This window comes from Citrus sinensis, chromosome 2 (genome assembly GCF_022201045.2).
Source record: "Citrus sinensis cultivar Valencia sweet orange chromosome 2, DVS_A1.0, whole genome shotgun sequence".
Taxonomy (NCBI): domain Eukaryota; kingdom Viridiplantae; phylum Streptophyta; class Magnoliopsida; order Sapindales; family Rutaceae; genus Citrus; species Citrus sinensis.
In genome coordinates this window covers 7,954,167-7,971,662 of record NC_068557.1, presented here as the reverse complement: position 1 = coordinate 7,971,662, position 17,496 = coordinate 7,954,167, and the positions used below count along the sequence as shown (strand labels likewise).

Here is a 17,496-nt window from a genome sequence, read left to right as displayed (position 1 = left end):
CGGAACCGTCTTTCTTTTCTTATGGCATCTACCTAGCCTATGAAAACTAAAATTAATACCCAACTAATTGTTAAAATATATATCTCAAATAAAAGAAGCTTATTACAATTGTTCTTAAATAAGAAAATAATAGTAATTATCGACATTGAAGTATTAGGAACTTGTCTCTCTTCTGATCAAGTAAAAACAAGGAAAAAATTACATACCTCCCAACCAAAACTAAGTGAACTTGTGTTTGCAACTGGTAAGTAGAGAGAGATGTGACCTTTCACATTCTTTCTATTGTTTCCATTTGGAATAGTGTAAGTTTCTTGCATATGCAATAATATCTCTCTCTTTTTTTTTTTTATTTAACCTAACAACAATTCAATCTCTTTTTCTATTTAGCCTAACAGCAACTCAACGATCCCCTCCCTAACTATATCTATGGGATTCAATCCCTAAATCTTTAATTTTTAACCCAAAAAAATTACCTACTCAACTAATTAACAGCCGCCACTTCTAACCTCAAGTTTCAAACTTTGATCTATATATCTTCCAACAATCTCTACAAGTGATGAAAATGGTTGTCTTTTGAGTACGTAATGAGCTAGTGGTACTTTTGAAATGCTATTTGATATAATATTTGATCTTAGAAATAAATAAATATATATATATATATATATTTATTATAACAAAAATATTTTTTTGCAAAAAATAGGTCGTTCTTTGTAAAGAATGGACCTAGGTCGTTCTTTGTAAAGAATGGACCTAGGTCGTTCTTTGTAAAGAATGGACCTAGGTCGTTCTTTGTAAAGAATGGACCTAGGCCGTTCTTTGATGAATCATACTTTTGGCATTTTATCGTATCTTACATTTAGATATTTTACTTAGAATTGTAAGTACCTTGACCCTTTTTATAGAGAATATGCTTGGGTTATTTTATGTAAATTATTTTTATTGGGCCTATATTTTAGGTGGATTTTGAACCTTTCATAATTTGATCTAACATTTATTATGAAGATTATGCTTATTTTTTATTTAATTCCAATAAATTTGAGTAGTACAGTGTCTTTTAGGATATCTAGACTGTCAATTCATCAAAATATTAACTATGGATAAAAACTGGAACTCAATCTAATAATGTAATGAAAGTCTTGCTGTGTTATGGTTCTTTCCCTCTCTAGGCTGAATTGTACGGTCGTGACAAATGGTAATATTGTAAATACAAGGATTTTGTTACCGTAGATAACAAATATTAGAGAATTGACAACCATATTTTCCAGTTCCCACAACTTCTCTATTATACTGCCCATTATACTTTTAACCATCCTTCTCAATTCCCTCAATTTTCTTGTGTTACTGTTCATTATTTTTCCAAACGCAGAAGTTGGTTAGTTAATTGGGTTACGCGGGGCCTGCCGGCCGGTCAATGAGTAATTACGTATACATTCGCAAGCCGAGGCCACGCTGTAACAAAACAACTGGAGCAAAGCTCCAGCAGCTTACCTCCCTTTGCCTTTGGCCAATTGGCCCTCTCCCGGCTTTACACCTGTAACAATAATAAATTACGTCACTTTCCCAATTTAATTTAATTTAATTTATCCACTTTATTTTTAGTTTCTATTCTCGCCCTTTTTTATTTGTACACTTTCCCAAACTGCCTGCTTCTTAGTTGTCGTTGTCGTTGTCGTTCGGTTTGGTGATGGCATAAGTGGACTTTGATCCTTTCATTTTGCTTCTTTTTTTTTTTTTGCCCTTTTCCTTTTTAACTTTTGAAACCCAAAAAAGCAAAACAGAAAACAGAGGAAAAAAAAAAAATGAGCTTTCAAGATCTACAGAATGGCTCGCGATCATCACCATCATCATCGTCCAAGAGCCCATCACAAGCTGTGGCAGCCGGGATTTTCCAGATCAACACTGCCGTTGCCGCTTTTCGTCGACTTGTTGACGCCATCGGAACTTCCAAGGACACTCTTGATCACCGCCAGAAGCTGTCTCTGTTTCTTCCATTCATTTCTTTCATTTTAAAAATATATATATGTATTTTTTTTTAATGCAATTCTTGTATTAACTGATTCTCAATTATGGGGGTTGCATGGCATGGGCAGGCACAACACAAGGCAAAGAATTTTGCAGTTAGTGAAAGATACTTCTGCTAAGCTCAAATCTGTCAGCGAGTCCGATCGCGACGCTGATGTTAATGTAATGTATCATCTTTCTCTCTCGCTTTTGCCAACTGAACTTCTCTTTTGTTGAAATTTTTTTGTTGCTTTAATATGTAATTTTTGGTGGGTTCTTTAAATTTTCAGCAAAATAAGAAGGTTGAAGATGCTAAGCTTGCCAGAGATTTTCAAACGGTGTTGCAAGAATTTCAGAAAATCCAACAACTTGCCTCTGAACGGGAGTCTACTTACTCCCCTTCTGTTCCTCCGTCTTCAGCTCCACCAGCAACAACGTATAATTTATAATTTTGCTTACTTGTAGATCAAGTTGTTTTGTTTTGTCATTTTTCTTCTTCTAATGCTGGTGTTTTTGTGATTTCAGAGACACCTCTGGCTCGGGTGACCATGTGGGGTCTGAGAACCAGCCGTTTCTTATGGAGCAGAAGAGGTAAGTGCTTAATTCTCACACCCTTTTGCTCTGAATTTTTTGCTACATCAGTTGGGTTTTAGTCGTCAGTGTTAATATTGGTCCATATGCTATTTGTCTTTTCACATGATGTACATGCTACAAAATTTTGCTTTATTTAGTTCATGACTTTGGTGTTTTAACTTGATTGGTCTGTGTTGTTGGACTTTTTATACTTTTATAGTTGAGTTTTTCATAATAATTTTAGTGGATAGTGAAGCCATATTTTCTCTTTACTGCAGTAGAATGTTCCAAAAAACATGTGTATTTAGTAGCTTATGGCAGAAACATACTTGGTTTCCATTTAATTTCAATTGAAGCTGACTGAGATACACTTATATTAGAGATCACTCCCTTAAAGACTCTTCCATTGCTTTTGCTGGAAAGCTAGGCATTTCTTTCCCTTTGCTTTTTCTCTTTAATCAAATTTGTTGAACATTTACATACAGGCAGGAGTTATTTCTGCTGGATAATGAAATTGCCTTCAATGAGGCCATTATTGAAGAGAGGGAGCATGGTCTTAGAGAAATTGAAGAGCAAATTGGGCAAGCAAATGAAATATTCAAGGACCTTGCTGTTCTAGTTCATGAACAGGGTGTGGTTATCGGTAAGATGACAAATACCAAGTAGATAAGTTATTTTCCTTTCTATTGCCCCCTTTTTCTTGCTATTCGTAGCCTTTTATTAGTATAATTGGTCATTTGTTCTGCTATAACAGATGACATTTCATCAAATATTGAGTCTTCTGCTGCTACAACAACTCATGCGAGAGTTCAGCTAGCTAAGGCCTCAAAGAATGTGAAATCCAGATCATCGTGGGTAAGTAATAATCGCCTTCACATCCTATTAAGCTGAAGTGCTTGTCACACTGTTGGCAAGTTGGTTTTCAATATTTGAGATGTCTACATATATGTTTAGATTGTTGATTCAAGAAGAAACATGTTCCTGCATGTATGAAAAAGTACATCAATTTCCCCCGACTTATATGTATGAATGAACAAGGAAATGAAGAAAAGAAAAATAATATTCCAACCCTCCCAGTTTTTGTGTTCATATTTTCTTCCTGCGTATACTGCGTATGCTCTTTTTGATGGAGCTGCCATACTTGTTGTAAAGTTCGGACATAAAATTATAACGAAGAGATAAAAAAGAAGATTGCTTCTGGTACAGCAAGAAATGGATGTTCCAAAGATACTGAGATACAAATATTTCAGTTTTTTGGTACAGATGGTTTTGACATATATGCTGCTTGATTAATTTCACAATGTTGAGGTCAATGTAGAGTAATAATCATCTAAAATTTTGGATTTTATGAACTTGAATGTTAACTTTGAAGTGGTAACAATTTAGAGAGATGGAGCAGATCAATCAAAGAATAGATAGTGGAGGCTAGCTAGCAAGGAGCCGGTTGTGGTCATCATATATAGGAGAGAAAGAACTTGTCTGAAATTATTATCTAGGCAGTCTTTTAGTAGTTCAATCCCCATTTTCCCCTCAGTTTTATATGTTTCCCTTTTTATAATTTTTTTCTGCAGTGGTTTGCCCAAGGAACTGAATCTACTGTTTCTCTGGATTGTTTTGCAGTGTTGGTGGGTGCTGGCAATTATCGTAGTGGCACTGGTCATCCTCCTCCTCGTGTTCATTCTATAATGTGCAAGATATTGGTGTGCCTTTCCTCGATTAAACTTTTATTGATATTCTTTTATTTGTCTCTGTAAGTTTCTGGGTTTCTGCAGATCTCCACATTTTTTTTTCTCTTCTGGTTTTATCACATGTATGAATTAGGGTGCCGAGCTAGTTCTTTCCTTTGCTTCCTCATCGTTTTTTTGGTTTGGTTTTGTGTGCAACTCTATCTTGCACCTAACAAAAATATTTGTAATCGAGCAAGATATTTAGCGGATTGTCTGGATTTTGTTTTCTCCCTACTCTGCACATAGAGGAAATAGAAGAAATCTATTTTTGTGCAATTTACTTGTTTGACAGAATGATTTAATTAAGGACTGATACCACCACTTTGATTACGGGGCGGGGTTATACAATTTTGATCACATAGACATGAACCTTTAAACAGATTTAAATGTGACTTGAGTGGTGGTTGTATTTAACTTTGTTAATACTAAGGAAAGATGAGTTATGAAATGGTGATATGTGATTAATCTTGAATTAATTCACCTAAATTGAATATTCTATGGAATGTTCAGATAGAACATCAAAATCCCAGATGCACCCCTCACATGTCAGTGTTCCGGAAAAAAGAAAAAAGAAAAAAGTGAAAGTAATGTATTACTATTGAAATGTTTAACGTCTGTAATTTACTGATATTTATAATTACAAATCAACCATCGACAAATATTTATTTTAATTAGATTTAGGTAAATTAAATTGTTACCATTTGGAGGGAGTAACGAAGATAAATGCAATCATGGACCAGCCTAATTTTGTATTTCTATCGGCCTTATTAACCTCTTAAGGGGATATACTGACTAATCACACTCAATTATGGGAGAAGAGTAGGGTTGGCAATGGGACGGGATGGGATATGATTTATTAATTTCAGTCTCGTCCCGTATATGCAAGTGGGATGAAAAAACGTCATATTCTCGTCTCTATATTTTTTTTGGGACAAAAATATGTCCCAATCCTGTCTCAAAATTGAAAAATTTCTCATTCTTAGTCGGTAATGAGACGAGATATGACGAAATTTGTCAATCTCACTCCTGTCTTGTACATGCAAGTGGGATGAAAAAACGCCTCACTCTCGTCTCTAAATTTTTTTAGGACAAAAATATGTTCCGATCCCGTCCCAAATAGAAGGAGATTTCGTAAGATCCCATCCCATCGAAAAAAATTGTCATCCCTAGAGAAGAGTAAGAGCAGAGTTCTTGTGGCTACACATCAATTTTTTATTTTTTAAATATTTACATCAGTTATAATGAACGGAAAAAAAAAAACAAAAAAGCGATAAATATTTCGAGACGCAATAAATGGCTTCATACTGGGCAAATGCGTGGTGCCTTTCTGTCCAAATTTTTTAATTTATCCGAGTAAATTTTTCTTTTTTAGTACTTTGGATTTTAACTACTGGTTAGGCAAATCAAATTTAAAAAGTTGTGATATTTTGGTCTCCTCATTATATCTCACTATCCCCACTAATCACTTTTATTTTAATATCTATTTTATTTTTATATAAAATGATTTAAATAGTTTTTAAATATACCTACATTATAATTTTTATTAATATCTAATTTAGTTAATCTAATTTCTTAAACTGTAATTTCTTTTAATTTTTTAAATTATTTTTTTTTCTTAAATTTTATACTCTCTACTTTTGTATTCATAGAAGAAATTTATTTACAATAAACTATAGAGGATGACGAAAAAGTATCGAGTCTCTCTTTTCTTTTCTTTTTTAATGGCTATGGTGACTACATATAAAACCTTTAAAAAAAGGGAGAGATTATAGTGATTTTGAGAATTTTTTTTTAAAAAATAGATTTTATAAGTTTTATATGGTGGATACTTAGAAAAAAGATAAAAATTATAATAAGGGTAAATTTGAAATTAAATAAGGTATATTGAGAGATAAAAATTAGTTTAAAATTTTTAAGATATGAAAAAGGGTCGAATATTAACACTCCAATTTAAATCTGAACTAAACCCGAAATGATCAAAGATGGGCCCAGCGAATAAAAGGCGGGCCGGCCTTCAAACCCAATTTGAAATGAACTGGAAAGTAGAAACACAGACAAATGCAAATGTCGTAAATTCTCATATCTGTGTCGTTTTGGTCTTCTTCGCCTCGATTCAGACTGAAGAGAGAAAAAGAAAGAGAGAGAAGAAAGAGTCTCATCAACATCAATCATCACCATCAGCTTCCTCAATCAACGTCAGCATCAGCATCACTACCATCAGCACCTGCGCCTGGATGTAAGTTAAGTTGGATGATCATCGTCGTCATAACGTCAACAACAAATCAGTAGTAATGGCAGGACTAATATACGAAATATTCACATCGTCATCGCTACTATCACTGGGCCTCTACCACACGATCTGCACGACGCGCAACTACCTGAAATCACCGCAATCGTACGGCGCCAAACCCTACCACCCACTCCCACTCCATCACAGCCACCACCGCCTCAAGCACCTCCAGCTGTACCTGATAATCGTCTGCCTCCTCATCTCCTTCGTCCACCAAATCCTAACCGCATCCGACTCCGACCCGCTCGTTAAGGGCCGGACCCCCGTCCACCTCTTCGCCTCCCTCCAGTCCGCGCTCGTCCTCTTCCTCTTCCTCTTCCTCTCCCTCTCCCTCCTCCTCTCCGAATCCACCTCCTTACTCCCTTTCCCCTCCGATCTCTTCTTCGCCCTCGCCGCCTCCCTCTTCTACCTCCACTACTCCGTCTCCTCATCCGCCGCCTCCGTCCAGACCTCCGATCTCCAAGCCAAATGCGACACCCTCTCCGGCCGCATCTCCGCCCTCGCCTCCTTCCTCTGCGTCGCCCTCGCTTGCAACTCCAGGCTCTTCGTCGCCGACGTTGCCCTCGGCGGGGCCCTCTGCCTCCAGGGACTCTGGGAGCTCCAGACTGGCCTCTCCCTTTACGTCGAGGCGTTCATCCCCGAGGGGTGTCATAAGCTGCTTGATGTGGTCAAGGGCGTCGAGGGGTCCACCAAGTGTGATTTGGAGGAGTCTAAGTTGAGGGCCATGGCGATTTTGGATCTCTTGTTTTTGGTTCATGTTTTCTTTGTTTTTGTTATCGTTATGGTTACTCATGCTGCTATTGCTAAGACTGTGCCTATCAGGAGATTGGGCTCTTATGAGGCCTTGCCTAATGTTGCTGCTTCTGATGCTAACAATCACATTCAGATGAAGGCTTTGGCTGGTACTCAGGCCTGATACTCTCAATTTTATCAACTTAATTTATTCAACCCAAAAAAAAGAAATTGTGAGATTTTCATTTTTGTATACAAAGTAATGTACTTTTTATTTCATTGTTTTGAGGAATCTTTTGCCTTTCCGCAGTTGGGTTATCTCGTGTTAAGCTGTTCTGCTGCAGTGTTTGTAGTTCTACGTGTTAAAATATTAGCAGATTCCTTATTGTGTCTGGTAGTTATTAGTTTGAAATGATCTTGTGCATTAGGGTCAACAATTGTGTTGATAAGATTCTCGTGCTATATGTACAAATACTGTTCTTGATGAATGGACTTTTCAGTACATCTTGCGATTCTAGGTTTGATAATGAGATTTCTTTTTTGTTTGTGTGTGCAAAGCATGCCCTTTAATTTCATTCTTTGTGCTTTTGGTTATATAATTGCTCTTTTGACGAATCATTTGCATTTGCTTTTCAATAATGACTGATTTTGATGCACTATTTAAGATTACCCTCCACCTCTTATTGTAGTGCAGTGGCTTAGATGATTATCTGACTTGTTGGTATGTCTACTGGATATTAGCTTGAAATGAGCTTGTGGATTAAGATCAACAATGTGATTTTTTATTCTTGTGTTATATATATAAATACTCTTCTTTATGTTTGGACCTGTTAACCATCTAGATTATCTCAGTTTGATATGTGCCATTGAAAATGCTGTGTATCATTAGATCAGAGTGTTATTTTCAGGGTATCTATCTACTGTTGTGTGTGCAGTATTCAACCCAGTTGTCTTCACCCAGTACATTTGTTGAAATTTCTGGATAGGTAAATGTTCATCTTGATGGAATAGATAAGTTTTCTAAGTAGTTTAGTGGGTTCTGTTTCCTGTTAAAATATATTGTTTTAGATGATATACGATCGCCAATGTGCTGATGGAAGGGAGCATGAATCTGGAGTTATTAACTATTAAGTAAGCTGTTTAGTAAACATGTATGATTTCTTTGATCTTTTAGGATGGTGACCGTTATAAGCATTTTGTCGTCATAGAGTAGAATGAGCGGCTGTTGTTTATTGTTGCTTTATACACGATTGTTTATTTTTTTGTATAATATACAATCGATCTCCTTTGTTTGCTTTCATGGACTGACTTTCCACTTGTGCATTGTTGAAATCCCATTTTCTTCGTTGCCCTGAATTCCATGCATTTTTTTCATTTTGTGATGGTACCATTTGGATCAATGCTGCCATTTGTCTTAGTCCAGTATGATTATTCATTTTCCCTCGTGGTCCTTTGATCTTTACTTTTAACAAATATATTTTATTTTGATTCAAACATTTTTTTGGTTTTGTGATAATTTACTCAATTGCAGCTTAGTTGTTTTGGAGTGTTTGTTGATTGAACATGCTATTTCTTTCTTTCTTTCATTTCGTTAATTGGGAACAAAGAATACACCTTCCAGAAAACAGCAGAGGAAGAACATGCTTGCTCTGAGTTCTTTGCCAGAATGAGTGATTATTAATCTCATAAAAAATGATATTACTCGTGAAAACAAAAAGACATAATTGTCCTACATTTAGTTGCAATGCACTAAATGTTGTGTCCATATGAAAGCCAAACTAGATTCTCATTTTCAATCCATTATTTATGGAAAACCTAATCTGAAAGCTGCTTAGTTAGGCGAAAGTCATAGGTGTAGTTGTGTGGACATGAAATGTTATCATATCATAGGAGTTGGACTGAGGGATTTGGAACTGGATATCCTAGGTGTGTCTAACTTAGCAGCTGTATTTTTCTCTGTGGATGACGATTGAGTCTAGGTGATTTCCTCTTCCCGGATCTTGGCTCTGTTTGGATTTTGTTCTCATCTTGAGCTTGGGATACAAACTGTTATTGCGAGCATTGTAAGTTTGTATTGATTACGACTTGCACACTTAAAACATATGTTGCCTTATTTATGAGACTTATCTTTGAGAGTGGCTAGTAAATAAGTGAAATAAGTTTAGTGGTGGAGCACTGGCTCAAAAATGCTCATGCATGTATGTTGATGACTGTCGGGATACTCTTTCTTTTGGCTGAATTTTCGTGATGCTGGAGTGTTTAAAAATAAGTCTAAAAGTGAGCCCCTATTGGAGGAAACTGGCGATTGGGATATTCTGGTTCAGTAGCTATGACAATTTTAATCCTTTGAAAGTTCCAATTTGATGTTGTAACTATATGTTGTATTTTGTAGTAAACATGTCTGTATGTATTCTTAGAAGATGAACTTTGATGTTATACAATATCCTTCTATAAATTTAAGCTTGAGATAAGCTGTTAGTTTTCTGTCCAACTTCATTTGATTGAACTTGTTCGTATTACGTCAATGAAGACATCAAAAATGGACTAGATAGGTAATCAATGCCTCCAGATTAGTAATTATATCCTCGTGAAGTTTTGTTTTTACTGTGGAAGGAAAAAGATGTTCAAACGAATCACCTGAAGCAGTATTCAGGAGGGTTCTTCAGAAGATAATGTGCAGACTGAATTGTAATTTAAGTAACCAAACTGAATCGTAAGTGGTATGAACAATGTGATATGCAATGTGCTCAAATCAGTCAATCAGGCAGCAGAGACCACAATATGATGCAGGGTAAGCACCGACAATGAGAAGTCGCGAAAAATCGCTTTACCATACTGAAGCTTTTTATAACTTCTTGTTCATTGTTCAAGTTCAACAACAGCAGACCGCTGCAGGGGGGGTACTAGTGAGCTACTTTGGCATTTTATCCTAGACTAGGGGCAGAGAATTCTGTATAGCTACAGCGGCTTTTGTTATTGGCGATTACATTGAAGTTGTTTGCTAATGTTGCATCAAGGGAGAGAATACAACAAATTAAATATACATCTTAATGGGATCTTTTAGTTTCAGTTTCATTTTGAACAACCGGTAAAGATCTGCACACGTGTGTGCTACATTTGGGCTCCCCCACTTCTTGTTCTAGGCCTTACTAGTTACCAGTTGGCATCTCGCTTCAGAAATTGAAAGGCAATTTCCACACGATAAAACTTGTGGGACTCCAGTTTTGTTGTTAGGCGATGATAACAGAAGGGCGGAATACTTTGTGCAGAAAGTTTTGCCGAAATTTCTAATCATTTACCAGGAAAATTTTTGGATTTTAACTTGGCCCTATACGATCGCTTGACGGCTATATATACCTTTCAAGTTCATGTGCTAATCAAAAACAGAAGAATATGCAACTGAAGTACCCAACTGCTGCGGAGACTTAACTTCTTCTAAACTCTCTCCCTCATGGGCATTTCTGTACTTTGTTAGAACCTGAGTTCAAAGAAGATGATAGGATAGCCCATGAGGGAAGAGCTTAGAAGGAGTTGGGTTCTCTCCGTCGACAATCTTATCATGGTACTAATTGGGTAATCTTTGCAATCAAGCAGGTCTATAAAATGCTTCATGTAACAGTAGCAAGCTAATACATGGAGTCTTGACTGCAATGGCAAAGCTATTCTGCTTATGCTTCAGTCAATTTATGTTGTTAATTTTCCATGGGCTCTTCTTTGCATATATTAAACTTATTAAGATTTTGTAGCGGTCCATAAGCTCATCATAATTCTAATTAATGTATTCTTGAAGGTTTTGTCGTCATGCTAAATAGGAGTTGTATTAAACCTTTTGTGTTTTTTCTTTTTTCAGACATGTGACAAAGCTCTACAGTGACAAGCCCAGAGGAACTTAACAGATTATCAAAGCAGGCTTCTGTTATATTAAATAAGGATTAATGTTCCGTTAGTTCTCTCACTTCTCTGTGACCAGCAATTCTTGGGCTCTTCATCAAAGACAACTCCTAGTAGAATTTTTCTTATTCAAAGAAGCAAGAGATCATTATAATTCAAAGGATGAATTTTTACTCAGTGCCAGTATTCCACAAATTTGAAGTACAAGGTCACCCATCATAGCAACCTAAAAAACCAACACTAGATGAGGCTTGTTCTAATAACCCAAATTGATTGTTATGGTTCATGAGACAAGATAAGGTACTAAATCTTAACCATGTACATTCTGTTCTGTCTACGGTCCTACAATTTAGTTTTTTTCTTTCTTTTTATTATTTTGCTTTTCAATCTTTGCCAGCTTTCTGCAGGCAGGATCAGAACTTAGTTTGGATCATGAACTGTCTACAAATTCTTTTATTCAACAAGACCGTATATCTCTTAGAATTTAGTTAAGCTCCACATAAACAGGGAACCTTTTCTGCTTCATCATACCTGACATGTGAGAGCTGATGGATGTGGGGAGCATGAAGAGGGATCTAATCCTTTATCTAATTCCCAAGAAATAGCAAACTCTAATAACTTACTATTTTTATCTCTTTTTATTGTTCCACAACATTAGATGGAAAAATAAAAATAAGTTTAAGTCCAAGAATCTATGTAAAGTTCCCTGTATATGTCACTCAACAAATTATTAAAGGTCTATCACAAATCAAAGTAAGAAATTTTACATCACTGAATATCAATGGAGATTACAACAATTCTGTCAAATGGTATGGTGTATGTTGAGTGTTTCAGACTTGTTCTTCGTGGGATTTTTTCATATAATGGTGACAATCAGCAGAAAATTAATGTAAATGATCATCTATCGTATGCCACTGATTATGTGTCGGTTAGAACTCACCCGAAAAGTAGGAAGAATTGAACATCAGATCAGTTTCTTTATACTGATTATCAATTGTTCTTTTGTTTTGAGTGTTGACTTTTGATTCCAATATTGGGTTGGAGGTTGTTCCAAGATCTGAGATTAGATCCATGACAACAAACTTAAATCATCAACTTTTTGCAAGAAAGCCATTCCCGGAAAAAGGACTGCATCTTTTCTCTACTAGCAGCATTCCAAACATTCACGGTAGGGATTATCTTGTCAGGCCTCAAAAACTGGGAAATGTTAAAGATTAAATAATGCACACACAAGGAAACTAGTAAGATTTGCGCAGATAATTTATCCTTAATATGAGTCACATGAAGAAATGGAGCAATATCCAAAATCATACCTGAACAAACTCTCGTAATTCCGTGAAGCTCGAGTGCTCACTATATGGAACCCCTGAAAAGATGTTAATTCTAGCTTTAGAAATCTTCCCTGCCAACAAATGTGCATGTAACAACTAAAAAGTGCAGATGGTACTTCTACTTCCTGACTATGATCACAGTAAATTTGGGTATCCAATTTCATCCAGAATTCCAGATCTCTATATTTGTGCATTAACTAAAACTGTACATCCATTATCATCTCACCATAAATTGTGATATTGCCTCTGGAAAGGGGTCTAATGAGATCCAGTTGGTTGCCCACAGTCTCAGAGTAAGTCCAACCTAAATAAATCAACTATTAAATAAATGATTTAAAGATCTATAACTTCCGGCTTCTGTAGGGGAAAAATAAAAAGGAACCTCAGTAGGTTGCAACAGCACATATGATTCACCTGTTGGCCGAAATGCCAATACTGCTGCATACTGATTTCCGTAGGGCTTCAAGTAGTCCTTCAGGGTCTTGAGAAAACAAAAAGGAATAAATCTTGAATGCAAATTAATATGACAAAAATGTATTACTCTTATTAAAATAATAAGAGAAAGGTTCAGAATTGAACCTCAAATTTCAGTGATGACATAGGGAGCACATGGAGAAGGGTGTCATTTCCCTGGGTACAGAGATTCCCAGAAAGCTCAGGCCAATCAAAAGATTGCAGAACCCTCCTCCTTGAAGCATTTGCATATATCTTGACCTAAACCAGTCATAAGACGGAGGTGACATCAAATTTAAACCAATTACATTAGTAATATGATGATAAAAATTATGTAAACCGGATGCATTAAATATAACCAAAGGTCCTCCCTCATGAGTAGCAGTACAGTATAATGAGCACGGCATTTAAGTAAATTATATAAACTTGGGACTCATATGTAAATACCAATTAGAAAACAGTGATAAGCATCAGTTCTTCCCAAAAAAAAATAAGGAACTGCAATAGAAGGTGAGCGTACCCCTAACGCCTTGGAAATAGCGAGAAAAACACTTTCTTTTCCAATGCTATACGCCCCAACAACAACAAGGGTTTTAGGTTGCTTTTTGAGGCAATTTTTAGTAAGTCTGACTACATAATTTAATACATCTTCTTTGGAGGGGAACCTGAAACACCAAATGTCACACTAGAATTATTTTCCTTTTAACATCTTTTTGAGAGCAGCAGCTTGTTCGAACGGTGCACCTTTTAGGAAAGTTCTGATAGTGAAAATGCTTACTTGTATTTTGGGTTGCAATAAGTTGTATCCAAGTAAAGCACATTAACTCTGTGATTTACAAGAAGGGGGTAAGATTGCATAAGCCTAGAGGCCCTGAAATCTCCAGTATGCAAATAACACTGTCCATCTTGAAGACGAAAGTGAATCAGAGCTGCACCTGGGCAGTGATTAGCCTCTAGCAATGTTACTTTGACTCCATCAATAACGTGTTCGGTATTTAATTCTAAAGGATGGATATATCTGCATGCACAAAACCAGACAAATCATTCCTCAACCACCAGTTACCCAACTTACATACACTAGTTCATATACAGATTCAGGTACAAGGTCCTTACGATGGATTGACCAAGAGACACATCCTAACAAGGCGAGCAGTGAGAGGGCTGCAATAGATAGGACCATGCGACCATCGTTTTCCTAGACCACCGTAGTGATCATAGTGAAAGTGAGTAAGAAAATATGCAGAGCATCCTTTGATACTACCATAGCGAAATGCATCAACAGTGAAAGGTGTTCCTGAATGACAAAAAACAATCCATTATTAGAATAAAGTAACATAGCTCTTTTACCTCAAACTAGTAAGGAATACCTTACGCGTTCCCAAACACACAAGCACACACATATGAAGCAGCAATTCGTATCAGTTAAAAAAAAAAAAGCATGTTAACAGAATCCAACACTTAGAAGGGCAACCGCAATTAGAGTCATTTTACTGATAATGTAATGAATAAGAAAATGAACCATCCAATGGATAAAAACATAAAAAGTTTGAGAGCAAATGCGAAGACGGTAGTAATGGAATGAAACCTGGAATCTTTTTATAAAAAGGGCAACTGCGATCGACAATCTTCTTCAAATGGGTAGCCGTAGATTTTCCATTGGAAGCCTTGAGCTTTTTCATTGGAGGTGAAAACAAGCAATTGGCCTCCGATTCCGAATTTGACTTCAACCCCCACATATCAAACAGATTAGCTTGTTTCAGCTTCCTTTCCGTTTGCAACAAACAGGACCAATCGGTTCCGCATCGATAGAAATCGTCGGCAAAGCTCTCTTCTTTCTCTTCTTCTTCTTCTTCATCATCATCGTCATCGTCATTATCTTGAAAGCCGTTCTCGTCGTGCAGGAGGCCAGACGATTCACAGTCACGATAATCGAATTCATATAATCCTTCGTCTGTCATATCCTCTTCTAGCCTTTAATTTCTCCTGCCTTTGAGGATCAAAATGAGATTTTTCGAAATATATCGGCGCGCCCGCCCTTTGACTATGAAGTGTGTGTCATTTTCCGTTTTTGTTTTCTTTTGGATGGAGGGAAATGGAACACACTGTAACAACGCTATTTGGGTCCCGCGTCGGACGTGGCTAAGTTAAAACCTGTGGTATTGGGCTTATAAAGTTGGGCCGGCCCAAGATTTCACAGTAAATCAGGCTAAAATAAAAATTTAACATTTTTATAATTATAGTAAAATTGGACGAAGAAATTTTTGCAAATAATAAAAATACACGCCAGGGCTTACCCCTAAGAATTTGCACTCAAAACAAAAGCATGAGAAACACTCTACTGCCATATGTAGGGTTGACAATGGAATAGGAAGAGACAAGACTTGCCAATTTCAGTCATGTCGTGTATATGCAAGTGAGATAAAAAAAAATATATTTTGTTCCTATCCCTTTACATTTTCTTGAAATAAAAATGTGTTTTAGTCTTATTCCATTAAATATCTCGTCCTATTCCATCCTCATTATCCTGAACACTCTCGAATGTAAATAAATAAATGTTGACTTTTTTCTTTTAAGAATCATCATAATGCAATATAGTAGAAATCTTAAATAAATACAAAGTAGGGCTAGGCACTATCCGATTCAGGCCCAATTCGGTCCGGTTCATAAACTGAACACTAACCAAAATTTAAAACCAAACCAAACAAATTCAATTCGATTTGGTTCAGTTCTAAATTTCGGTTTGGTTGGAATTGATTTGGTTCTATTCGCTTCACTTCCTGACTCCACTTCTCTCTACAATTAATCTCTCCCATTTAGCCTTCTTATTTCACACTTACAGAGAGCTTCAACTCAAATAATATCCTTGTACAACATTCAAATGATATACGTCCACATGCATAACAATCATAATAATGATATACTTTACACAAATTTGGGCTACAACGATCATAATCATGATATGCTTTACAGTTTAAAAACATTGGGGCTACAAGTATTACTTCATTTCACACACACAACTCATTTAGAAGAGCTTGGATACTAACAATTCTATCCATGGACTTTCTCAGTCTGAAGCCAGGCAGCCTTTACAACTCAGGTCTTCCAGCCAAGTGCCACGTACTGTCAACCATAATCCAAGAGAAAAAATCAGCCAAAGCTACTTTTAAATAAAATTCATCAAGCTACAAATTGTAATAAAATACAATTTTTTAGCAGCACAAACAATTATGAGTTGGCCAAGATTATAAAGTAACCAAACGTAATCACATTTATTCGTTAATTAAATACAAAATTGCAAAAAAATAAACAAGCTTCTCAATTCTCAACCAATAAACTTTGTGCATCAATTGAACAAAAATTAAACCCTAGTCTACATACTAATCCTAACTCATAAAGACATAATTTTATTCATTAACTAAATACAAAATTGCAAAAAAAAAAAATCAAACAAGCTTCTCATCTGATAAACTATGTGCATACAAAAATTAAACCCTAATCTGCATATTAATCCTAACTCAAAAAAACATAATTAAGAGAAAAAAATAAAGAACAATAAATAAGAAAACAAATTCAACACAACTCACCTGCATTGGTACGACAACAACAAATTCAATGACGATAATGACAAACAATGATGACTAGGCAACGAACTTGGGCGATCGGCTAGCTGAGGAGACGATCAATGCCATGAGACGGCCTGCATTTAGCTTAATATGTGTAAGTATAAAAACTTGAATTCTTTTTCCATATAATAGTTTTTAAGATTTATTTCTACCTAATGTGAGTGTAGCAGACAAATTCAAATAAAAAGCTTATTTATTTTTTTATTTTTCTATTTCTCTTACTTTATGACTTCGTGAGCTCCTTGATGGCTTTGTCTTCTGTCCATTTCAGCAGCAACAAACTTTGACAACTTCTCTTTATTTCATTGAAAACAATCTTCCTTTACCATCGTATATTTTCTAGTCTGTCTTATAAATGCTTGAATTCTCTTTTGCTTTGTGAAAATCAATCAATTTTTTTTTTTCGTTTGAACAATCTAGAACTTGTCGCTGATCATGTAAAAAATAACACCCTTTTTATTACGAACGAACTACTAAACATATGTATGATTTTCAATTCTTTTCATATGTTTCAGTAGAGATGATTAATTAGGCTAATTAACTAATTGTGTTGGTTTTACTCAATTTGATTAATTTGAAGAAACGAGTATTCTTGATTTAAGTTAAAGAATTGAGTAGGTTTCCTTTGTAGCTAGCCATAAGGAAAAGCTTCAAGGGAATGTGCTTGACAAATTTAGGAATGTAGAATTAAAGGGAACCATTTTCATATAACGCTATACATGAAGAAATTAAATATAATTATCAATCATTGACAACAAAACATATTGATTGCAAAATAATGCAATATATACACATCATAATGGTTTGGATTTATATGGGACTCAAAAGGATAAAGCATACTCTCATAGCTTTCTGTGAATTGGAAAGCCTTAGGC

At 35.8% G+C, this 17,496-nt stretch overlaps 3 protein-coding genes across 3 annotated transcripts; 2 read left to right on the top strand and 1 right to left on the bottom strand.

Moving 5' to 3' along the window:
• The first annotated feature begins 1,692 nt into the window (after positions 1 to 1,692).
• Positions 1,693 to 4,577, top strand: LOC102610222 (syntaxin-22-like). Its single transcript, XM_006468872.4, has 7 exons — positions 1,693 to 1,975; positions 2,091 to 2,184; positions 2,292 to 2,437; positions 2,527 to 2,592; positions 3,060 to 3,217; positions 3,329 to 3,429; positions 4,195 to 4,577. Exons 1-7 carry the CDS (start codon positions 1,800 to 1,802, stop codon positions 4,258 to 4,260), a joined length of 807 nt encoding a protein of 268 aa, XP_006468935.2. The 5' UTR covers positions 1,693 to 1,799; the 3' UTR covers positions 4,261 to 4,577.
• Positions 4,578 to 6,350: 1,773 nt separating this feature from the next.
• LOC102610526 (uncharacterized) lies at positions 6,351 to 7,825 on the top strand. The gene has a single exon (XM_006468873.4). The coding sequence runs from the start codon at positions 6,593 to 6,595 to the stop codon at positions 7,505 to 7,507; it is 915 nt and encodes a 304-aa protein (XP_006468936.2). The 5' UTR covers positions 6,351 to 6,592; the 3' UTR covers positions 7,508 to 7,825.
• Positions 7,826 to 11,833: 4,008 nt separating this feature from the next.
• LOC102610837 (DNA cross-link repair protein SNM1) lies at positions 11,834 to 15,071 on the bottom strand. The gene is made up of 9 exons (XM_006468874.4): positions 14,584 to 15,071; positions 14,112 to 14,292; positions 13,777 to 14,016; positions 13,519 to 13,663; positions 13,125 to 13,259; positions 12,960 to 13,026; positions 12,772 to 12,849; positions 12,528 to 12,580; positions 11,834 to 12,411 (listed from the first exon to the last, which is right to left on the bottom strand). Exons 1-9 carry the CDS (start codon positions 14,954 to 14,956, stop codon positions 12,298 to 12,300), a joined length of 1,386 nt encoding a protein of 461 aa, XP_006468937.2. The 5' UTR covers positions 14,957 to 15,071; the 3' UTR covers positions 11,834 to 12,297.
• Positions 15,072 to 17,496: the final 2,425 nt, after the last annotated feature.